This window comes from Nannospalax galili, unplaced genomic scaffold, assembly GCF_000622305.1.
Source record: "Nannospalax galili isolate Female #2095 unplaced genomic scaffold, S.galili_v1.0 scaffold100, whole genome shotgun sequence".
NCBI lineage: Eukaryota > Metazoa > Chordata > Mammalia > Rodentia > Spalacidae > Nannospalax > Nannospalax galili.
The window spans coordinates 12,211,578-12,236,538 of NW_008352891.1; the positions used below are offsets into that span (position 1 = coordinate 12,211,578).

Sequence of the window (24,961 nt, forward strand, 5' to 3'; positions counted from 1 at the left end):
ATGGTACCTATTATATAGAGGGCAGTTTCCCAACTGCAGTGAGGGACTGAGGGGGATGATGTCCAGGGCCGCAGTGAGGGGTTGAGGGGGATGATGTTGAGGGCAGCAGTGAGGGGCTGAGGGGGATGATGTCCAAAGTAGCAGTGGGGAGATGTCAGGGGATGATGTCCAGAGCAGCAGTTAGGAGATGTCAGGGGATGAAGTCCAGGGCAGCAATGAGGGGCTGAGGGGGATGATGTCCAGGGCAGCAGTGAGGAGATGTCAGGGGATGATGTCCAGGGCAGCAGTGGGGAGATGTCAGGGGATGATGTCCAGGGCAGCACCACTTTGGGGAAAAAAGGGGCTTCCCTGGTCACCCATGGCAGTTCTGCAGGAAGCCTGCTACGCTTCTGCTCCACTTCCTCCAGCTGTTGGTAGCATGGGGGAAGGGCAGGCTTCTGGACTCTTCACCTCTGTCTTAGTTTGTTCTTCATTGCTGTGACATAACACTCTGACCACTACCAACTTGGGGAGGAAAGGGTTTATTTATCTTATATCTACCTGGCCACAGTTCATCAAGGAGCCCAGGGTAGGAACTCAGGGCAGGAACCTGGAGGCAGGGGCTAGAGCACAGGCCATGGAGGAACGCTGCCTACTGGCTTGTTCCTTGACCTCTGCTCAGCCTTCTTTCCTATGCAACACAGGCCCACCAGCCTACGGGTGTGGTACCACCCACAGTGGGCTGGGCCCTCCCACATCACTCATCAAGAAGATGACCCTCAGACATGGCCACAGGCCAGTCCAATAGAGGCAATTCCCCAGTTGAGGCTCCCTCAACCCAGGTGTGTCAGTTGACACTAAAGCTATCCAGTACAATTGACCCCTTGTCAACTTGACACACAAACACTTCTCTATTAAACGATAACCTTTCCAATTCTTGACCCCAAGATATGATGTTAACATAAATATCACAACATAAGACAGTACAACCTTAAAAACCCCACAGTCCTTAAAAAATCCAAACACTTGAAAGTCCATAGTCTCTTTTTTAAAAGTCTCAACTATGGGTTGGCTTTTGTAAAATCCAAAACAAGTACTGTCTTATTTCAAAGGGAAGACTCCGGCACACCTAAGCAAAACCAAAGTCCAGCAAAGTAGCTCGAGGCTGGACATCTGGGATTCACTCACAATCTTCTGGGCTCCAAAGGGTTCTGGCAGCTCCACTTCTCTGATTCTGCAGTCCACAGCACACACAGCTCATCTCACAGACCCAGGCCAGCTCCATTCTACACCTGCCGCTGTCCTTGGTGGTCGTCCCATGGTCCCGGCATCTCCAAAAAGCTGGGGTCTCCACTGAAACGGAGGCTACACCTTCACCAATGGCCTCTTCTTGTCTCTTGGGGTACAAAGGCCTCAGATTCTTTCCATGACCCCTTCAATCCTGGGGTCTTCACTGCAACTGAAGCTGCACTTTCACCTATGGCCTTTCCTGGCCTCTCAGAGTGCCAAGCTTCAGCTGCTCTCTGTGACCCCTTCACGCTTTCAACACCAAAACCAGGCAGGAGACTCTTACACATAACCAAATCCTGCTTCCAGCTTGAAATAGAGGTGCGGGTCCCCTCTGTGCTGACCCTGAGGAAATACCTCCCAGAAGGTTTCACCACAGTGATGCTGTATCTTGTTACTTACAGCTGATTTTTCAGCCCCAGCTAACCAGCATCAGCTGTCCCAGTAAAGCAAAGGTTTTACTTCAGGTTCTGGTCTCTTCTTAATCACAGACAGCCCTGATAGTCTCTGCTTCCTTTTGAAGTTTCACAAGTCAGGCCTCCATCATCCACAACTCTTTTAGTATAACTGTTCCAAGCTCCACAGCAACAAACTCTAAGCACTCAATGGCTTTTCTAGCCCAAAGTTCTGAATGCTTCCACAGCCCTCCCCAAAACACCAAGGTCAGGTCTGGCACAGCAATACCCTACTCCTGGTACCAATTTCTGTCTTAGTTTGTCTCTTCATTGCTGTGACAAAACACTCTGACCACTACCAACTTGGGGAGGAAAGGGTTTATTTATCTTACATCTACTGGGTCACAATACAAAGAATCAACAAATCCAAGAGCTGGTTCTTTGAGAAGATAGATAAGATTGACAGACCGCTAGCCCAGCTAACCAAAAGAAAGAAAGAGCACCTCCAAATCAACAAAACCAGAGATAAAAGGGGAAACATCACAACAGACACCAGAAAGATAGAGAACATTATAAGGGAATACTTTAAAAATCTATATGCTACCAAATTTGAAAACCTAAAAGAAATGGATGGATATCTAAAGGCATGGGAACCACCAAAACTAAACCAAGAAGAGATTAACAGTTTTAACAGACCCATAATACAAAAAGAAAGTGAAACACTGTCCTGGTTTGTTTCTTCATTGCTGTGACAAAATACTCTGACCAATACCAGCTTGGGGAGGAAAGGGTTTATTTGTCTTACATCTCCCAGGTCGCAGTTCATCAGGGAGCCCAAGGTAGGAACTAGGAGCAGGAACCTGGAAGCAGGAGCTGGAGCACAGGCCATGGAGGAATGCTGCTTACTGGCTTGCTCCCTTGGCCCCTGCTCAGCCTGCTTTCTTATGTAACACAGGCCCACCTGCCCAATTGTGGCACCACCCACAGTGGGCTGGGCCCTCCCACATCACTCTTCAAGAAGATGCCCCACAGACATGGCCACAGGCCACTCCAATAGAGGAAGTTCCCCAACTGAGGCTCCCTCAACCCAGGTGTGTCAAGTTGACACTAAAGCTTTCCAGCAAAACCTCTAAGAGCCTGGTTGGGATTCTTCTTCATCCTGGTGTTCTGCCTGTGCAGAGGATGAAAGGACCAGATTGACCCCTGATGAGTGAGACATCTCACAAATCAAGGATTGAAGGCCCCACCCTTATGTCAGTCAGTGTAAATTGAAGTCTGTCTGGCTTGCTGGCTCACTTCCTTCAAATCAGAAACTCAGCTCAGGAGAGTAACTTGGATTTATGCTCTATTTCAGGTGTGTTTCCTAGAAGGTATAAATTCCTCTAGTTGAAGGAATACTGCTAAAGCAGGTCAATGTTAAAAGCCATTATGGGGAAAGCAAGTGAATACAGAGAGTCATTGCCTCCATTCTTCCCCACATCCCTCCAAAGTCTCAGGATCCAAGTTTAAAATCAACACAAAAAGTAGTTGCACACTTTGTTTACATATCCAGCCTTCTTGGTTTATTTATCAACTAATAACAGTCAAGTTAAATAGGATGTGATTTAAGTTTCTGACACTTGGTCACCAGGGAGGTTTTGTACCCTTTGGTCCTGATTCTGTCTTCATTTCCTGACAACTGGGGTCACTCTTTGTGGCTCCACTGTGGCAAGAAACAAATGCTGTCCTCCACTCTTCAGGAAGATAGCACGTGTCATTAATGAACTCACGACAGCTGAGCATGGCAGGTGCAGCCATCGCTGTGCCAGTCACTGCAAAGCCACACCCATACATGACATAATCTTCATATTCTAGGAGGTGCAGTTATCACCCTGTTTTGCTATGGAGGGTATTGGAGCACAGAGACCTCAGTGAGCTGACCAGGGCTAGACTGCTCATTGGTGGGAGCCAGAGGGCCAGGCAGGTGCAACTGAAGGGTCCAGATTCCAGCAGTCAGCTCTACAGTTGTTCAGAAGTCCTCCCAGGATGGTTTTCTACACAGAGTTTTGATGCCTCTTACCTCTAGAACACAAGGCTTTATCTAACTTGTCTCTTCTTTCTTCCAGCCTTATCCCTTACCTCTGCTCTAGCATCTAGCCCATGCTATGGCTAGTGTTTCCAAAAAATGGGTGAGGCTGTGACCCCTTGGTGGTAATAATCATATATATTTACTTATTTACTTTTTATGTGTATCAGTGTATTCCCTACATGTATGTAAGTGCACCTATGTCATGTAATGTCCACAGAGGTCAGAAGAGAGCATCAAATTCCTCTGGAAATGGAGTTACAGATGGGTACTAGTCACCATGTGGGTGCTGGGAATTGAACCCGGGTCCTCTGCAAGAGAAGCCAGTGCTCTTAACTGCTGAGCCATCTGTCTAGCCCCATAATCACTTTTTTTTTTTGTTTTTGTTTTTAGATAGGGTCTCACTACGTAGCCCTGAATGGCTTCACACTCACAAAGACCTGCCTACCTCTGCCTTTCAAGTGCCCAGCTTCGTAACCAATTTTTTCTTAAAAGTAAATTGAGAGTAGATATTACTAGCAGCTATCTACACAGAAAGATGAGCTCCTTTCAGGAATGCTTCTGTTTTATTTCAGCAACATATGTGCACGTGTTAGGTCTTGATACAATGGCAGTTTTTACTGGAAGCACAGTGGAAAAGGGTGAGAAATCTAGGGCAGTTTCTCCAAGTCATGCTTCTAAGTGACACAGAGAGAGTAACAACCAACACATCCAGGTCAGTGTTTTATAAAACTGAATGAACTCATTTGTAACTTTAGGCTTGGTGCTAGGCTACCGAGTTGATTTTTTAGAATTGTGAAGGAAAAACCAGGGTATCTAATTCCATAAAAATCATGGCAAAGCAGAAAAAAACACATGCAAGTTACAGACACGGAGCAGCAGCACCTTACCTCTGCGTCCTGGGTATACATGAGGGTAGTATTCATAATACAGGTCTGGCTGGTCCAGATTTCCAAAGGGTTCAAATTCCATTTCAGCATTTTGGAAAAGACCCAGCTTTACCAGCAGCGCCAACCTCACAAACCAGAGCTGAAATGCAGGATAACAGGTTATCCTCACATGGCAGGTGAGACTCCTTTTTCTTTTTTCTCTAGAGCCTGATCTCTAATACACCAAAACAAGCACTAGGCTAACTTGCTATCTTTGCATAATTACACAGTTACATGTTTATAAAAGTACCACTTAACTCTGTATCAACAATGTGAATGGTTTTATTTCATTGAATCTAATTCAGTAATATTGAGCAAGGTGGGAGTGCCAAGCACCACATCAGCTTATGAAGAGAAAACACAGCCCCTGCTGCAGGGAACCATTGTGGGCAAGTAGAGAGAGGAAGAGCAGGGAAGACAGGGAAGGGTGTGCACACACAGATTACAGGATTGGGGATGGCCCTGAAGGCTAAGCAGGGTTTGTAGGCACAGGGTTGAGTGTGAACACTGCTCAGAGTCTGCAATGTGTGTGAGTACAGTGAGCTCCTAAGGAGCCAGAATGCAGAAACAGGCAGGAAAACAGAGATTCAAGTTGGAGTGATAGAGCCAGATACCCTTAGAATGAAAAAGTACCCCAAAATGGGCTAAGAATGTCTCACCTTACTGATGAGAGGGTGAGGTTCATTGTGTCTACTGACATAAAGAAAACAGTATCTGGACACAGTTGGGCACCAGTCAGACTGAGAGAGGAAACCCCGGCATTTGAGATAACATGGAGGATATTATGCTAAGTGAGGTACACCAGGCACAGAGAGACAAACACTCTTCTTGTGTATGGAAACCAAGTTTTAAATTCATAGAAGCAGAGAACAGAATGGTACCTACTGGGTCAGGGATATGGTTGGGGAGATGTTGGGTGAAGGATGTGAAATCTGTTAAGACAGAAGATCCAAGAAATCCATTGTACAACATGGTGACTAAATAATGTGTTATATACCTGGAAATAGCTAAGAGTTAATACTGTTTCAAACACACAAAATATGAGATAATGCATGTTAGATTGGTCTACTCAACAACTGATACATACGTCAAAATGTTTTGTTATATGCCAAAACAAAACAAAATGAAACAAAACACCTAACAAAGGAAAGGGCAGGCCTTCAGAAGCAACTGTCCAGGGTTAGTGAGTGACAAATGAAAAGACGGGCCTTCAACTGGAGTCTGCTCCACTCTGCCTCCTGAGCACATTGCTCCACGGAGGCTGCACACAGGACAGGGAGTGGTGGGAGGCTGCTGCCTTTAGAAAGTCAGAGGAATTCAGCTGGGCTTTAGGAAGATTAAGTTGGTCATAGTTTCTGAAAAGAGCATGAGGGTGTGGTGGCCTTTAGTCCCAGCACTTGGAAGGCAGAGGCAGGGGGATTTCTGTGAGATCTGGTTTACATAGCAAGTTCCAAGATCCAGGTCAGCTGGGGCTACAGGGAGACCGTCACCAAAAAAAAAAAAAAAAGAACAAGAACATGAGGTCACCAAGGCACCATACCACCGAGTGTGAGACATGAGGAAACCGTCCTGGGGATGCTGATGGTATATTTCATTCTCCAAGCACACAGACTGTTGGTGGAAAGACTGGAGAACAGGGAGCCAGCCATCAAAGCTCTTCTCAGTTGTAGTCCATTCTGGGACTCCCAGGGAAGTTAGAACTAAAGTTAAGAACTCTGTAGGGAAGGGTAAGGTCTGGAGGACTTCCAAGGCCGCTCCTCAACAGAAGGGTTTCCTTCCACTCACAACTCTTTACTTTTCCCTATTTTAGAGCAGGTGAGGTCTGAACTTGCTGACTGAGACTATGAGACTCCTCAATCACAGTGCCAGGATTAAATACAGATAGTCTGGAGAGGAAGAACCGGAGTAATCTCATGTGGGGTTAGGGTTAGACTGTGGAAATCCCTGTCTTGTTCTTGTTCTGACTGGCATGAGAGGCTATATTCTTTGTACATTCCCAAAAAAGATAAATCAAGTAACAATATGACAACCAGAAGGTGTTCTGACCTGTAAGGAGTCCGTCGTGTGGCTGGTGGGCAGCCCACTCTTGCCATAGCCTTGGCCATGGGCTGTGAGTAGGCGTCCACACAGGTCGACTGCTGCCCTCCAGTTCTTGCAGTTCTGTAAGACAAAACAGGCTGTGTAGCCACTCATGCACTTGCTTGCTTTGCTGGAAGCAGTTCTATCCAGCTCTTAGTAACAAGGACAAAGGCAACTGCCTGGCCAGTGAGAGGCAAATGTCACTTGTCAATACTGCCTGTATGACTTGACAATAGAGGTATAAGAAGAAGTTATTGCACAAGACATTCAGATCATAATATTAAAACTGAACAACCATTCAACATGGAGAAGAGGGTTCTTACTGAAAGCTCTCCCTGGCCCCCAATGTGTAAAACTGATTTCCTTTTTAGAAAAAAAGCTCTAGTTTGTGAGTTCTGTCAATTTAGAACCAACAATTAATTTTATGCTGTATTAGACATACTTATTTGTATCTATAAGATCTACATGGACTGTAAAATAAAGCATTTTGGGGCTGGAGAGATGGCTCAGTGGTTAAGAGCACTGGCTGCTCTCGAGGGTTCTGTTCCTAGCACCCACATGGTGGCAGCTAACACTCATCCTTAGCTCCAGTTCCAGGAAATCTGATGCATTCTTCTGGCCTCTGGTCCTGGGTGACAGCATGGGTGCCTACACACTGCATGCAGCTATGTGTGAAGAGAGGAATATATGAGGGGCTGGAGCTTCAGGGCAGCTATGCTCTGTGCAGACCAGCTGTGTGCTCTGATACTCCACTGCCCTGGGTCGCTGCAACTCAGCTCCTGCCAGAGTACCCAAGGTGTTGAGTAACATTCCACTGAATGGAGACATGTTTCCCCATTCACCCACTGAAGGACACCATGGCTGCCTTGAGCCTGTGGCTAGTATGAATAAGGCAGCTATAAACATTTAGGTGCGGGTTTCTGAGTAGTTGCAAGTATTCAATTTAACAGGATGAAATGCCTAGCAGGTAAAGTAACACTTTCATTGCTGCACTGTATGGGAAGAATAGAAGAATGTGCTTAATTTTGTAAGGAGCAGCCAGAATGCTTCCAGAGAGGCTGTCCTGCTTCACCTTCCCCCCAGCAATGAGTGAGCACTCCCACTGCGCCACATGCCGGCCAGGGCTTGGTGTCATCAGTGTTCTGGATGTGAATCACTCTCATAGGGGACTGTTCTCATTTGTTGGATGAGTTTCTCAGGTTTTCCTCTTATTGTTCCTGCACATTCTTACAAGGGGCACCCGCCCTACCACTCAGGAAGCTGCATATGTGAATTAGACAACTGTGGTTTCTCAAAATTCTTCCTGTAGCTCTCTCCCTGACTTGGTGACCAGGAGACCAGTGTGCACACAGTGCCGCCAGGCTTTCTCCTTCACTGGATGCTGTCCCCAGGCAAGGGAAGTCTATGGGCTTCTTCAGAGTAGTTCACAGCCATTCAAGTAAGTCTGAGAATCAGCGGTCAACTGCGAACATGAACCTGTTGCCATGTTTCTCTAAACTGTCCAAATCACAGCAGAACAGTTTCAGTCTAGGGCTCCATGATCTGGTTGACAGCTCAGATATATTTTAAGACTGGTTAAGATAATTTACCAAAATGATCTTCAAATGCTTTCTCTAGTCTAAATTCAGAGCAATACCCACATTATGCAACACAAGGGGCTATGTATATTCTCCTTGAATTGCAAATGGGAGAGAGTGAGAGGGAATGGTCTGCAAAGCCGAAGCCAGCTCTGCATCTGTGTCGGGCAGACCCGTGCCAGCACAGCTCCTCACTGCTCCTGCCTGGGCTCCTGCTCAGGCATGTGGGGCTTGCCTGCTGGTGTCACTTGGTTTAATAGAGCTTGGCAGCCTTCCAAGAAAAGACCTGCACTGTGGATAGGGGAGCACTGATCCAGCCAGTAGGAGAGACAGGGACCCCAGAGAAGAGTGTGCACAGCCTTGGAGAGTGGGGAAGGGGAAGGGGTGCAGGGAGAGCAAGAGGCACAAAGGAGGGTGGGCTGCTAGGCAGGGGTGGGCTGCTCAGGTGAGGTAGATGGGGGTGGGTTGTTCAAGTGAAGCAGTGAGGGAGGGCTGTTCAGGAAGAGGTGGGTCACTTAGGTGAGGAGAAAGGGAGGAGTGGGAGGCAGGTGAGGTCAGACTTTAGCAGTGTTTGCCAACTGCCAAGAGCACTGACAATAGCAGGGAGGTCATCACACTTGGGAAGCATGAAGTATACAGATGGGTGAATTCACAGGGCCTGAGTAGATGTGAATGAGGCAATCAGCAAGCTGCTCTGGGACCAAGGCTGGGGCTGATCTGTGTGTGAGGAGGTTCCCACACTTATCTGTGTGTTGCTGCAGCAAAGTGCCACCACGAAAGGCTCTGTGCTCAGCCATGGCAGAGCTGCATAGTTGCAACAGAGACTGCACAGCCAGAAGCTTAGCATACTCAGTGGCCTTGTACAGCGACTGCGGCTTGCTAAAGTGTAGGTGGCTGCTACTTCAGGAGGCCTGTGGTCTGAAGGCAGACCTGACTGGCCCAGGCTGACACAGGTAGAGAATGAGACACTGCCCTGCAAGGTGACAGGGAATCATATCAAACTGATGCAATAACAATAAAAAGGGCTTGTATCTGTATGCTTTTCATTTTTTTTTCTTATAATCAATTACTAATTTATGGTGATTACCACAAAAGTTGCAGCCTGCTAGAGATTAGAGTCCAAAATTGAAAAATGTAACTACCCTTTTTTTAGCAGGAAGTCTGAGGAGTCTAAGGGAAGAGGGCTTGAGCCACATGGATGTAAAGAAGGGGTGAAGAACCAGGTAAGTGGATACTGTGGCCAGGAAGGAGGGGGATGGGATGGAGCCTAGATTCTGACTTATGGCAGGGACAGGGAGACAGGAAATGACATAATTTAGGAATCTGAAATTTGGTTAAATTTAATTCAGATAATGTGGAATTCAAGAGTTAAGTGGAGAGAGAGAGAGAGAGAGAGAGAGAGAGAGAGAGAGAGAGAGACTCATATACATTTCCAACATCCGCATCAGTCACTTGGGTAGGAGGAGAAACCACCTGGGCTGGTGGGGCCATGGTAGATGGAATCTTGTGAGATGAACAAGGAGTAGAGAGTGAATAGAAAACCTGGCCCATGTGGACACTGAGATGCTATGGCCTTGTAAGCTTGTGGAGCTATGGAAGAGATCACACTATGTTCAGGAAGTGACAAAGTTGGGTGACAAGGGCTGGGGGGGAGGGGTAATGGTGAACAATGGGGTGAGGCAGGGCTGGCACCAGCAGGTGACTGTGGGGACTCAGGCTGATCACAGTGCAGCAACTGCAGCAGGACCACACTGGTTTGTGCATCTGTAATAGAAACAGTAGCAGGTGGAGCTGGATGAAGTGGCACATGCCTGTCATCCCAACATTTGTGAGCTGGAGGCAGAGGACCAGGAGTTCTAAGGTTAACCTGGGTTACATAGTAAGTTTGAGGTTAGTCTGGGCTATATAGCAAGACCCTGTTTCAAAAACAAAAACAAAAGAAAGAACCCCAAACAACAACAAAACCTTAAACTCAAACCCCAAAGTAAAGGGCATGGGTGTCCTAGACTATGAGCACCTGGATTTGGTCTGGATATCCCAGGATAAAAGCAATCCAGATCTTGTTCCCTCAAGCCCCAAGATTCAACTAGAACTGCCAGACAGAGGCAGTATGGAAAGAGAAAACTGGGAAAATACCTAGATGAAGAGACAGGGTATGTAATGGTTAGGCAAAATAAAACCTTCAGTTTTTGTAACTATTTATAAAAATTAGGAACGAAACTTAACAGTAGTTACTGAGTAGCTCTAAGCAGCCCTGCCATGCATACAAAGCAGGCACTGTTTACTTTGTTTACATTGTTTATTTTGGCATGACACAGAATGCTATCCTCTGTATACAGCAGGCACTTTTACTAAGTGCATGATATAGTCTTGTACATGTCCCTTATTGTTAGTACACAGCTGTCTTTTCCTTGCCCACTGGTGTGAGTGTACCACATTGGCATTAGTACTGTGACCGTGCTGCCTAGGGCTGATGTGACAGCTGGGGGAAGCACAAGTACATCTGTTATTCAAAAGAGCTTCACCAGAGACTTGCTGGCTACCTCAGAAAACACACCTCAGTCTGCCCCTGTCTCCATCCAGCTCTCAATGATCAGTGGCTACCCAAAGATGAACCATATCTAACAGAGTTTTATTCCTTAGCATTTAATTTCATGTGGGGATGAGGATGCTAGTGATAGGTAGTTCTCCTCTCTCTCCCTCCCTCCGGGGTGTGTGTGTGTATGTGTGTGTGCATGCGCCCACGTAGAGGTCAGAGGACAACCTTGGGTGTCAGTCCTCAGAGACTATCACTTTGCTTTTTGGAGAAAGGGTCTCTCACTAGCCTAGAACTCAATAGTACGCCAGACTGGCTGGCCAGCAAGTTCAAGGGATCCACCTTTCTGTCTCTACAGTGCTACTAGGATTACAAGCATGCCACACCATGTCTGGCCTTTTTCTGTGGGTTCTGGGGATCAAACTCAGGTTCTCATGCTGTGTAGCAAGCACTTTACCAGCTGAGCCATCTCCCCAGTCCCCAAAATATTTCTTTCTTGTAGCACTGAGGATATAAACACATTCAAAGAATTGGGAGCAGAAGTAAATTAATAGCAAAATGAAAACATTAAAAATGTTTACTCAAGTATGGCGCACACCTTTGATCCCAGAGGATCAAAGAGGCAGAGGTAGGCATATCTCTGTGAGTTCCAGGCTAGCTAGAGCTACATAATGAGCACCTATCTCAAAAAACAAACAGGGGCTGGAGAGATGGCTCAATGGTTAAGAGCACTGGCTGCTCTTGCAGAGGACCCAGGTTTGGTTCCCAGCTCTGACATGGCAGCTCACAACCATTTGTAACTCCAGTTCCAGGGGATCCGATGCCCTCTCCTGACCTCTGCAGGTACTGTATGCATGTGGCGCACTTACAAATATGCAGGCAAAACACTCATACACATGAAAGAAAAATAAAGAAATAAACTTAAAACAAGCAAAAATGTTTACTCATACTAACAAAGAAACACAAATAATAAAAAAGCAAATGCCTTGTTAGCCTAAGAAATTGGAAAAAAGTTTCAAAGGATAAAAATGGGGCAAATAAAGCGATAAAGTAACACACTAATGAATGCAAATGTTAATAATTTTTCTGGAAAATAATATGTTAAAAGCCTCAAAAATGTGGATCTATCAGTGCCTGACAGCTGCTGGGAAAAGAGGCAGCTCTCTTTAAAGGTGTGAACCCCCCAGCCAGGCTTGTGAATGAATGAATGAATGAATGAATGAATGAATAAATAAATAAATGTGTGACTCCTGGTAGTTGACTATGCCCCAGGGCAGGTCAACACCCAAGAGTATTTGGGCAACACAAATTAGAGTCTATGAGTCTTAAAAAAAGAGAAAAGAACATGAAATTGGATGGGTAGGGAAGTGGGGAGGGACCTGGAAGTAATAGGAGGGATTAATATGATCAAAATATATTGTATGAAAGTTCTCAATGAATAAAAATATTATTTTTTAAAATGGCCATACTATTTGACCTTGTAATTTGTCTCCAAGACTGACCCTTACTAAAGAAAGAACCACATATCCAGAGAGGAGCTCTTTATTGTCCCAGGGTGATGTATAACCATTTCAGGCAATGCAGCGACCAGCATGTTTTAATAAAGCCTCTTTTAGTGGGCTGGGACAAGGACTTCTCAGTGGTTGCCCTGAGTGCCACAGCTTTACAAGCCCACAGTGGCATCCCCAGGTAGCTGCGCAGCACACTCCATGCCCACCTGCTCTGCTTGCTGCTCACCTGACCCCACCATGGTGTTAGAAATAAAATCTGAGGTCCAAGGACCCCATCAATAATGCGCAAAGAACACTTGAACAAAGCGAAGGTAGCTCGGCAAGGCAGATTTTACTTTTGTAAAATGGTGCCTTGTGTGGTCAGTAAGATCAGATCCAGCAAGTACACACTGGACCGGGAAACTTGGGGGGCTTTTATCCCTAATGCAAGAGACCTGAGTTTTCCCCACTGGCTGGGGTCCAACCTCACAGACTTTCACGGTTGGCTAGTTTAAAAGAATTTGTGTGAAGGGAGGAGAGCTCCACTACTTGAGGCCATCAGGCTCAAGAATGCATCAGGGCCTTTTCTTAAACAAAAGTCTCACAGGGTCTGGTGTGATTAGAAGATTAGAATTCCTTGTCATAAACCAAGTTCCAAGTTTTACAGGGTTTGAAAGAAAAGACTGATATCTAATGACATATCTAGTGATATGTCAGCTAAAGGAAATCATTTTTTCCTGAGAAATGTAAGGGTTCAGATCCAGTCAGCCCTCTGTGTCTGTAGGTTCTACATGTAAAGACTGTTTTCATGCCACCATTTCCCACCCCAGTCTAGTAAAGACTTACAAAGCGTTCACACTGTGTTAGGTGCTGTTTAAGTAATGTAGCGATGAAAAAGTACACTGGAGGCTATAAGATACACACAGAAACATGCCACTGCATGTAAGGGGCTTGAACACCTGCAGGTTTCAGTTCCCTTGGGGTTCCTGAAAACCACATCCATAGATACCAAGGGATGACTGCGCCAGGCACTGAGTCTCCTGATGCTATGCTGTGCTGCTCCCAGAAAGCTCAGTTTGTCATCTGTTCTGTGTACTTGAAAGGCGATTAGAATTTGTGTGTGTGGGAAAATATGTAAATGAGAAAAATCTGTTTATATTTATATATTTTGAAACAATTATTAGACAGCAAAGGTTCTTATCTCACTTTATAAACATTGTGTATAGATACGTACCACAAATAAAGCACTTATATGTGCAATAAAATTACTTGTAAGGACTCTGCAAATATGAAGTGCTCCATAAATGATTAAAAATAGCAAAATGCCTTAAAAAGCCCTAGTGCATGCTGTGATTTCATAGGATAAGACATCTTTCCTATCTCTCATGCTAGATCACTAGTAATAAGAACGAAACAAAACCACCGTCTTAATTATTCATTGTCTTGGTTAACGTAAATCTTCTACAAGTGGCTTCTTCCTAGATGAGTGAAAGCAGAACTGTTTGCTGTTATTATTCTCTCCCAATGGAACATGCCGCTGACACCTGACTGTAGATTTCTATGATAATCAATGCTACTAAGTGTGCTACCCTACCTGGCCACACAATCTTCTGATTAAATATCGTATGGTCTATACATGACATGCAATTAAATCTGAAAAAACTCACACCAACCTGACAGCAAAACCTAGGAATCAGAATGGCCTGCTGCCTCCTGACAACAAGACACAACAGAGGTGGCAGTGGCTGGGTGCCCTCACTACCTTCATCTCTCCGGAGGAGACTCGTGCAGTCACTGGTTCCTATCTGGATTGCTAATCAGGGTCAGGCAGGCAGGCAGGGAAACAGAGAGAGGCGATTTTCCTTGGATCATTATTTAAATAGGAAAACATTAAGGAATACAAGAGAAAAGAACACAAGGCAGTCATGTTAGAAAGTTCACCATTTCCTGTTTAAACCATTTTTCCCCAGGGAAGAGAATACAGAATACTCATTTTGTGATGTATACTTGGTGTTTCAAAGACATTTTCAGGCCCAGGAATAACTCTTCTTGTTACCACATTGGGGGGTGGGGAGCATGGGGCGTGGTCAACTATGACCATAGCCTTCTCGCCTCTTACTAAAGACCAGGCTCACAATTAATTCTTTGGGGCCAGTCAGGACAGGAGAGTCACCACCTTATCCTGAAGAGATTTTGAGGAAGGGCTGTTGCAAGGGTGTGGAAGAGGCCAAGAACCAGCAATGTGCAAGATCCCTCAGGGCCTGCAACACAAGGGACAGCTTACAATAGACAGGGCAGGTGCTGAGTGAGCTGAGTGAGCCTGGCAGGCCACATTTTGCTGAAAAAAGAGCTTCCAGTGTGCAGGGCTTTCCTGGATCTCAGTAGTGGCTAAGGTGCCACCCATCTGTTTTCAAGCATGAATATAAACTGGCACACTGTAGGCAGCCTTGTGTAATTTGCTTTTATTGCTCAATATTGTTTTTGAAATTTATCCGTATTGATGAATGTGGCTCTGGCTCATTTATTTCAATTGCTCTGAAGTACTTAATTGACTGCATATAACATAATTTTCTTTTGTTGTTGTTGGCTGTTAGTTTATAATAAAATTTTTAGCAACTACAAATAATATGCAACAAATATACGTGTGTGTGTGTGTGTGTGTGTGCGTGCGCGCACACACACACACTCCTAAGCCTCTATGCATTCATGCAGAGGCCAGAGGAGGAAGTCAGGAGTCTTCTTCTATTGCTCTCGCCTTATTCCCTTGAGACAGAGTCTCTCACTGTATTGGAAGCCTGCCATTTTGGGCTAGGCTGGTTGGCCAGTGAACTCCCAGGACCCATCTGTTTCTGCTCCCCCTTAATGTGGGGCTTCTTATTTATTATTTTTTGAGACAGGGTCTCCCTTTAGTCCTAGCTAGTCTGGAACTTGCTATGTAGAACAGGGTGGCCTTGCTTGCCTCTCTTACCTACTGAGCCATCTGCCCTCCAGCCCTTGTAACAAATATTCTTGAACATGCCTTTCTATACTAGGTACAAGAGTTTTTGTTTTGGGATAGAATTTACTTTGTAGCCCAGGCTAACCTGGAACTCTGATCCTACTGTTTTAACCTCCAGAGCACTGGGATTATAGATGTTCGGTATATACCAGCATGCTCAACTCTAAGGTTGTTTTATCTGTTTTGATTTTTGCATTGCTTTTTGTAAAATCTTTGTTTTCATTTTTGTTCATAATACACTTTGCACCCCCCCCACTCCCTGCTGCCCTTTGTGCAGCTGAGGATTAAACCCAGGGCCTTGTGTATACTAGGCAGGTGCTCTAGCACTAAGCTGCACCCCATCCCTTCTCCAGGAGCTTTTTTGAGTGGTCTGGATTTTTGAGATCTGATATACCCTAGTCTGGCTTTGAACCTGCTATGCAGTTGAGGCTGGCCTCAGACTCCCGATCCTCCTTTCTTCAGTTCCCAAGAGCTGGGATTACAGGTTTACATCACCACAGCTGGGCTTCCAAGAAATTTATAAAAGTCTAAAACTGGGAATGGGACAGCTGTGCAAAGGTTACAAAGCATTCGTTTCACTAGCTGCTCTGGAGTATTCTGTGAAGCAGTTTTGTCACTTGAGGTTCAGGCCAGGCTGCGAGGGACTGGGTTGGTCTTGCTCTGTTTGCTCCTTTGACCCCTAGTCAAACAACCTAGTGAGGTTGAGCAGCACTGGATTCTGTGGACCGCCTCTGCATGTCTTCTGTCGATTTTACTGCTGTCCTATTTCTTTTCCTTATTAGTTTTGAGGGAGTTCTTTATATCCCGAATGCAAATCTTCTGTCAGTCATGTGTATTCCAAATGATCCTCCATCTGTTGCTCCTTCTAAATGTTGTTTATGGTATTTTTATTGGATACGAGTTTTAGATTTATTCAAAGTATTAAATTTTTTTTTCAGTCTTTTCCTTCAACATTTAGGTTTTTATGGGGGAGGGGCGCTGGGATGAAACCTGCATGTGCTAGGCAAGTACTCTATCACTACGCCGCATCCCCAGCCACAGGGCCACTTCTAAGGATCATATCCTGCCTGCTATTTGAAATATTACTTACTTTCTGGTTTTTTTTTTTTTTTTGGCTACTTGTGCCATATTTTTCCATTTTCTTGTTTCTTTTCTATTTTCAATGTTAGATGTTAGAAAAATTCAGTGAAGAAACAATTTTTAAAATTAGAAATGATTCATTCTACACAAAACTCTAGGTTCCACAGAGGAAATTTTAGGAAAAATTCACCATTAGTATTTGTGCCATACAGTACTCTGATGATGCAGTTTGATATGATAAAAATTTCTAAATTTAAATAAATATTACTTTTTTAAAACTAGGAAATAACATATAGACTCTTTGAAAAACTGGATATAGGCATTCTATAATTTCCAAAAGATAAGAAAAATAGTACAATGAAAAGCATTCGAGTGACTAATCGTAAGTGAATTGCCCTTCTTTACTGAAGACTCAAAGGAAATCATTAACTCTATACATGACACTGTTAAAGTGATTAAAATGGCCTTCTCTTCAGACAGTGACATTCATTTCCCAGTAAATTACAATCTTAGAACATTCTGACATGACTTAAGAAAATGTATTCAGAAACTCTTTCCTGCCCTTAAAGACAGTAGGAATTATTTTAGGACCTAACTAAAGCACCAGGGCAAGGTAATGGTCTTTGTGTAAATACATCTCTCTTAAGGAAGTTCCTTGTTAGAACTTGTAACAACATCTCTAACTCCTTCAATTATTTTCAATGTATTAGAAAAATAAAATAAAATAAAAACATGCACGAATGCTAGGAATAATCAAGGAAGGCAAAAAACTTGTAGAATAAATTAATTACAATTAGCACATGACCTTGTGTAATGATTTTTAAGACATTATTGTGAAATGAAGTCATATTTCAAATGAAACCTGCCATGACATAATGTAATGGTTTGTTAAGGCCAAATAAATGGAAGAGGAATGCTACCCTACACCTCGGAAAGTCTGCTCACGCCATCAGTTCACACAGGCCACATAGATGGTCATCAACAAGCTCGTCACGAATCATACAGTATATAGAGACTTAAAAAGCAGCTGTCCTAGAGCTGGAGAGATGGCTCAGTGGTTAAGGGTACTGGCTGCTCTTGTAGAGGACCCAGGTCTGGTTTCCCAGCACTCACATGGTGCTTAACAACCTTCAGTTCCAGGGGATCTGACACTCTTCTGGCTTCTGCAGGCACCACACACATGTAGTGTACTTACATACAAGCAGGCAAACAGACACATATTTTTTAAATTTAAAATTGGCTTTTTTTTGGGGGGGGGGTGATAAGATCAAAAAGGTTTTCTGGGCAAAAAACCAGAGACCAAAAAAAGATAAAAAATTGAGACTGAAGAGTAAGAAATGAAGCGTTGAGTGGAGGAGGATTTTACCTCATTTTCCTTTGGCTCTTGCAGGAGAGGCACAGATTTCATTTGTGTCCTTAAGAGGACACTAGAAATGAAATCTGGAGCATCATGTGGAAAGAAGTGGGACCAGAAAGCAAGAACCTAAGGTGAGGTCCCAGCTGACACTATCATGGAGGCTGACCCCTGCCCAGCTTCATGAAAGGCCTATGTGTGCCCACATTCTGGGTCAGATTTTGTCACTGCTGGTGGTGGCCCAGTGACAGTGTCAGCCTGACTAATGAACTAGGAAAACCTCTCATGAAGGAAAGAATCAGAACTATACATAGCTGAGAGGGCATTTGAATTCAAGAGAACCAGTCGATGAGGAAAAGAAGTACTGCTACTTTGCTAAGATAAGAAATCACTCCTGTCATGGTTGTGATCTAGGACGCAGCCTCCCAAACATCTGCAACTTCTGCCAGAATGAGGCAGGATAGGTTACCTGACTTTCACATCTGAGATAAAGGTGGAGCTGTTGTTAATATAAGATGTAGGATTATTTCACTCTGAATTTTACCATAAGCTGTTTGTGCAACTAAGAGATGTATATAATATGAAAGTTGTAACCTTAACCTGTAACCTGAGATTGAATCTTAGGCAAAAATAAACTTAGAAAACATTTTTTTGTTTTCAATTTATAAGCTAACCTACACCTGATTATAAAATAATTTTTTATTATACTTTATTATTATTTTTTTTTGTGTGTGTGTATGTATGTGTGTAAGCATGCATATCATGGCACACATGTGGCTATCAGGAGACGACTTGTTGGGAGCTGGTTCTCTTTTTTTTCCCACATGGGTCCTGGGGATCAAACTTGAGTCCTTGGAGCTGGCAGCAAGTTCCTTTACCTACTGAGCCATCTTTCCTGTCTCTTGACCTGATTTAAATGCCTGCAGTTAATCCTTAGTAAATCTCTAAATCTTTCAAATATTATATCTTCAGGAATCAAAGGAAAGATGGCTCAGCAGTTAAGAGCACTGACTGCTCTTGCAGAGGACTCAGTTTGATTCCCAGCACCCACATGGCGGCTATGAACCGTCCTTAAGTCCAGTTCCAGGGGAATCCAAAGCCCTCTTCTGACTTCTGTGGCATTGTACGATACGGGTGCACTCATACATGCAGGCAATACACTTACACACATAAAATAAAAATAATAAACAAAATATTAGAAAAGCAAGCAGAATAAGACAGGAAATTCCCTCCTATTCCATGTTTGAAAAGTAAACAACATCCTTCAGGCTGAACACTGAAATCAAGACCTCAACTCAACAGTCAAGGCACAGGCTGGACTGCACAGCCAGCATTCTGGGCAGCAGGATGTATTTTTCATTTCCAGAGTCAAGCACATTTTTCAGACCACTTCCATATGGCACTCCCACTGACCATGGTCTGACAGAGCTGAGGTACCCCCAGTTGGACACCATTGAGGGGCAACACCAGAGTCCATGAGTGAGGCCAGGCTGAGGACAGGAGGTGCAGTCTCAGAGTACTTATGTACCAAAAGGTTCTCTGAGGATTCCTAAAGGAGACCTGTTTGATACACTTCCAGTACTTTTTCCTTGATAATATAGAAAAAAGCAATGGTACTATGAAAGCTCTCCCAAAGATGAACTGATTGGAAACAAATCAATGTGCATGTTACTGATGATGCAGCACTCATAGATTACAGAAACCTAATTATAGAGTTCTTGGCAAAGTTTGAAAATGTTTAGGAATTTGTATGTTAAATAGTAAACTTAGATCAAATGGAGAAAATGAAGTATATTCAAAAAGAACATAAAGGTGGGGGCTGGAGAGATGGCTCAGAGGTTAAGAGTACTTGCTGTTTTTGTAGAGGATCTGGGTTCAGTTCCCAGTACCCACATGGTGGCTCACAGCCATCTATAACTCCAGTTCCAGGAGATTCAACACTGTCTCTGGCCTCTGTGGGCACTGCACACACATAAATGTAGGCAAAACTACTCAAACACATAAAATAAAAATAAATAAATCTTAAAAAAAAAAAAATCTGGCCGGGTGTGGTAGCGCATGCCTTTAATCCCAGCACTCAGGAGCCAGAGGCAGGTGGATCTCTGTGAGTTCAAGGCCAGCCTGGTCTACATAGTGAGTTCCAGGACAGCTGGGGCTACAGGGAGACCCTGTCTCAAAAAGACCCCCCCCCCAAAAATCTGGGTGTGGTGGTGCATGCCTTTAAATCCAGGGCTTAGAAAGCAGATGCAGGTGTATCTCTGTGAGATCAAGGCCAGCCTGGTCTGCAGGGCAAGTTCCAGGCCAGCTGCAGCTACAGGGAGACGCTGTTGCAAAACAAACAAACAAATATAAAAACCCAAATACATAAAAATAAAATAATAATAATCATAATAATAATAATAAGAAGAACATAAAGGCGGGCTTCCCTAGGCGCCTCAGCCACCAGCTTCCTGGTGTTAGCATCTTTCCTGGGTGGGTCCTGTGGTGGTTATGTTTACAGTACCACACATGAATTTCCTCCCATTGGTGGGCTTTTAGTCCAATTAAGTAGCCATAGATTCCCCCAAGATAAAAGTGCCACTAATTCATCAATGTTATATGCTGTGCCAGTCACTGATATGGTTATGTGGTCTTGAAGCTGCTGTTGGACCGCTGATTGACGTTCTTGCTTAGCACCTTGCATAGTGCTTTCCAAAGCTATAAGAACTAGCCTTCAGGGGAAGTGGCTTCCCAGTCAGTTTCAGCTCCATTGCTTCAAATCCTATGACAGAAGAATGTCCTGTTGTCAGCAGTACAAGGAGTATGGTCTTACCATCAAGTTCTGGGAGGCAATAAAGGGTTGTGGCAATAGCCAGTGTAATTTTGGGAGTCTTTTGGACCACACTGGCCAACAACTCAAAGGAAGGTTTCTCCTGTCTGGAAGTGTCTTGTTATGTAGTGCTCCCACCACGCCTTGACTCCCCCAGCCTCATTCACCCACCCAGCTCCACTCCTAGCTGGGGTACTGGTCCATTTCTTGTCTTGGCACCCCAGACTCCTGGACTGACCTCTAGGCCCAGAATCCCCACTGCTTCCTGATCCTTTGTATCCAGACCAACCCAATCCCTCCCTGCAGTCCCCAGGAGCTCTCTGGTCCTGGTCCCGCCACGACCTCCCTTTGCATCCCTGGGTGGCACAGCCCCCGGCTTCCTGAGACCAGCATCTTTCCTGGGCCCTGCTCCCAAGCCAGCCCAGCTCCAAAATTTCTGAGGGTAGCATCTTTCCTGGAGGGATCCAGACCTTAGGAGAAAGCCTGAGAGCATCTGACCCTCATCTGACTTGGGCCTCTGTGGGAAATCCTGAAGACGAAAGCAATTTGGCCACTCAAATATAAAACAAAAGAGAAAACCTGAATCCTAGACCAACTAGCTTTTGATGCCCAACAAGTAAACCACAAAGGCACATAAAGTTTACAAAAAGCAGCAGTCCTAAACTCAACAAAGGAAGGCTTGAGTAAAAGAAATTCACATGTCAAAGTCACAGAGAAAAATAATAACATGAAAAACTGAAATAATATATCCCCAGCAAGTACCAATAGTCCTCTAGAGTACCCCCTAGAGATAACACAGGACATGGAACTCAAAAGAACAATTATAAACATGATAAAAGAATTCGGTGAATTTAAAGAACACACAAAGAAATCAAAGAACTTAAAGAAGACAGGGCTAAACTTCTGAATGAATTCAGAAAAGAGTTAGAAATATTGAAGATTATTCAGGCTAAAATGAAGAAGGAAGTGAAACACTCAGTAAGCCAATTAGAAATGACAGGAGAAAGCCTCACCAATAGGATGAACGAAATGGAAAACAGACTATCAAGACTGGAAGATAGAGTGGACGAATTAGGCCACTCAAGCAAAGATTATGAAAAATTTAAGAAAACACATGAATGGAATATACAGGAATTGTGTGACACCATAAAAAAACCAAACTTAACGAATGGAGAAGAATCTCAAGATAATGGTATGGACCAGATTTTCAACAGGGCTGTAGAAGAAAATTTCTCAAAATTAAAGATATGCCCATACAAATACAAGGATATAGAACAACAAATAGACAGGACCAGAAAAGAAACTCTCCACTGTACAGCACAGTAAAAACACTAAATGTACAGAACAAAGAGACAATACTGAAAGCTGCAAAAGAAAAACAACAAGTCACATATAAAGGAAAACCCATCAGGATTACAGCTGACTTTTCAGTGCAAACTATGAAAGCCAGAAGAACCTGGACCAAAGTATCACCAGTTCTAAATGACCACAGATACCAACCCAGATTACTTTACCCAGCCAAATGTCTATTATAGTTGAAGGAGAAAGAAAAATCTTCCATGAGATAAATAGGCGGAAAGAATTCATGTCTACAAAACCAGCTCTTCAGAGAGTTCTGGAAGCAATACAAAGAGGTGAAGAAAGGAACGACTATACCCACGGGTAACAGAAAGAAACTTAATGAAGGTATAACTGTGGAAATGCACAGCTACACCAAGAATGTGAACAGAAATAAAAATGACAGGATTCCATACATATCTTTCATTAATAACTTTAAACATCAATAGACTGAACTCCCCAGTCAAAGGACACAGACTAGTTGAACAGATTAAGAAATAAAACCCATCTTTTTGTTGTCTGCGAGAAACTCACCTCACTTTCAAGGACAGGCACTACTTTAAGGTGAAAGGATGGAAAAAACATATACCAAGCGAATGGTACTAAGAAAAAAGCAGGCGATGCAGTTCTAATATCTGATAAAATAGACTTTAAATTAAAACTAATCAGAAGAGATAAAGAGGGCCATTTCATTCTGATCAAAGGAACAATAAACCAAGAAGATATTACAACCATGAACATATATTCACCACATTCTGGTGCACCCAACTTCATAAAAACAGTGCTACAGGACTTTAAGACCCACATTAATCCCAGCTCATTAATAGTAGGGGACTTCAATACCCCTTTGTCTCCATTAGATAGGTCAACAGGACAGAGAATTAACAGAGAGGCATCTCAATTAAACAATACCATACATCAAATAGACCTAACACACATCTACCGAATATTCCAACCAGGCACCAAAGAATATACTTTCTATTCAGCACCCCACGGAACTTTCTCCAAAATCAACCATACACCGGGGCACAAAACAAACCTCAATAAATATAAAAAGATTGAAATAATTCCATGCATTCTATCAGACCACAATGCAATAAAGCTTAAAATGAACACCAGACCAGCCAGGTGTGGTGGTGCACGCCTTTAATCCCAGCACTCCAGATGTAGAGGCAGGTGTATCTCTGTGAATTCAAGGCCAGCCTGGTCTACATAGTGAGTTCCAGGACAGCTGGGGCTACAGGGATACCCTGTCTCAAAAAGACCAAAAAAGACCAAAAAAACAAAACAAAACAAAACAAAACAAAAAACCAACAGCAGAAGAAACCCTAGTAACTACATGAACACATGGAGATTAAACAAAACACCCCTGATTGATGAAAGAGTCAAAGGAGAAATTAAGAAAGAAATAAAAGTATTCCTGGAACCAAACGAAAAGGATAATACAACACAAGAAAACCTCTGGGACACGTTGAAAGCAGTCCTTAGAGGGACATTTATACCTCTAAGTGCCTACATTAAAAAATCGGAAAGAAGACAAATAAATGACAACATTGCAACTCAAGACACTTGAAAATCAAGAGCAAATGAAACCCAAACCCAGCAGATAAGAAGAAATAACAAAAATCAGAGCAGAAATTAATGAACTAGAAACAAAGAAAACAATACAAAGAATCAACAAGTCCAAAAGCTGCTTCTTTGAAAAAATAAACAAGATTGACAGACCACTAGCCCGGTTAACCAAAAGAAACAAAGAGCACCTCCAAATCAAGAAAATCAGAGATGAAAGGGGAAACATCACAACAGACACCAAAAGGATCCAGAATGTTATAAGGGAATATTTTAAAAACCTATATTCTACTAAATTTGAAAACTTAAAAGAAATGGACAGGTATCTAAAAGCATGGGAAGCATCAAAACTAAGCCAAGAAGAGATGAACAGTTCTTAAACAGACCCATAATACAAAAAGAAATTGAAACAGTAATACAAAACCTCCTGACTAAAAGCCGAGGACCAGATGGATTTACAGCAGAATTCTGTCAGACATTTAAAGAAGATCTGCATCTAATACTACTTAATTTATTCAAAAAGATAGAAATGGAGGGAGAACTTCAAAATTCCTTCTGTGAAGCCAGCATCACTGTAATACCAAAGCCAGGCAAAGATACAACCAAAAAAGAAAACTATAGACCCCATATCCTTAGTGAACGTAGATGCAAAAATTCTTAATAAAATATTTGCAAACAGACACACATCAAAAAGATCAGCCACCCTGATTAAGACAGCTTTATTCCAGAGATGCAGGGATGGTTCAATATATGTAAGTCAATAAACATCATAAATCATATAAATGTGCTCAAAGACAAGAATGACATGGTCATCTCAACAGACACAGCGAAGGTTTTTGACAAAATTCAGCATGCATTTATGTATGCTCAAAGTCCTAGAGAGAATTGGACTGGAGGGAACATACCTCAACATAATTAAAGCCATATTCATCAAACCCACAGCCAACATCATTCTAAATGGAGAAAAACTGGAAGCATTCCCATTGAAATCAGAAACCAGACAAGGCTGTCCACTATTTCCACACTTCTTTAACATAGTGCTTGAAACTCTAGCAAGAGCAGTAAGACAAGAGAAGGAAATTAAACGCATAATAATTGGAAAAGAAGAGATCAAACTGTCCCTTTTTGCACATGATATGATATTTAAGAGATGCCAAAAATTCCACCAGACAACTCCTAGAAATTATTAACACGTTCAGTAAAGTGGCAGGTTACAAAATTAACCTATGAAAGTCTGTAGCCTTTCTATATACCAATAACAAGCAATCAGAGAAAGAGCACATGGAAACACTCCCCTTCACAATAGCTGCCAAAAAAAAAAAAAAAATCTAGTAATAAACCTGACCAAAGACATTAAAGAGCTCTACAATGAAAAATTTAAATCTTTAAAGAAAGAGATTGAAGACATCAGAAGATGGAAGGAAATCCCATGCTTATGGATTGGAAGAATTAATACTGTGAAAATGACCATCCTAC

At 43.2% G+C, this 24,961-nt stretch overlaps 1 protein-coding gene across 6 annotated transcripts in view; it reads right to left on the bottom strand.

The window, feature by feature from the left end:
- The window catches only part of Trappc12 (trafficking protein particle complex 12), a 90,500-nt gene that overhangs the window by 50,047 nt on the left and 15,492 nt on the right, over positions 1 to 24,961 (bottom strand). For all 6 annotated transcript variants that reach the window (XR_003846594.1, XM_029554592.1, XM_008850166.3 and 3 more), the window contains 2 exons: positions 6,702 to 6,815; positions 4,617 to 4,755 (listed from right to left, as the gene is read on the bottom strand). Coding sequence is in view for 5 of the 6 variants with exons in the window: in XM_029554592.1 (XP_029410452.1) it covers positions 4,617 to 4,755; positions 6,702 to 6,815 (253 nt within the window). In the remaining variant the exon portion in view is untranslated. The remainder of the gene's footprint in view (positions 1 to 4,616; positions 4,756 to 6,701; positions 6,816 to 24,961) is intronic.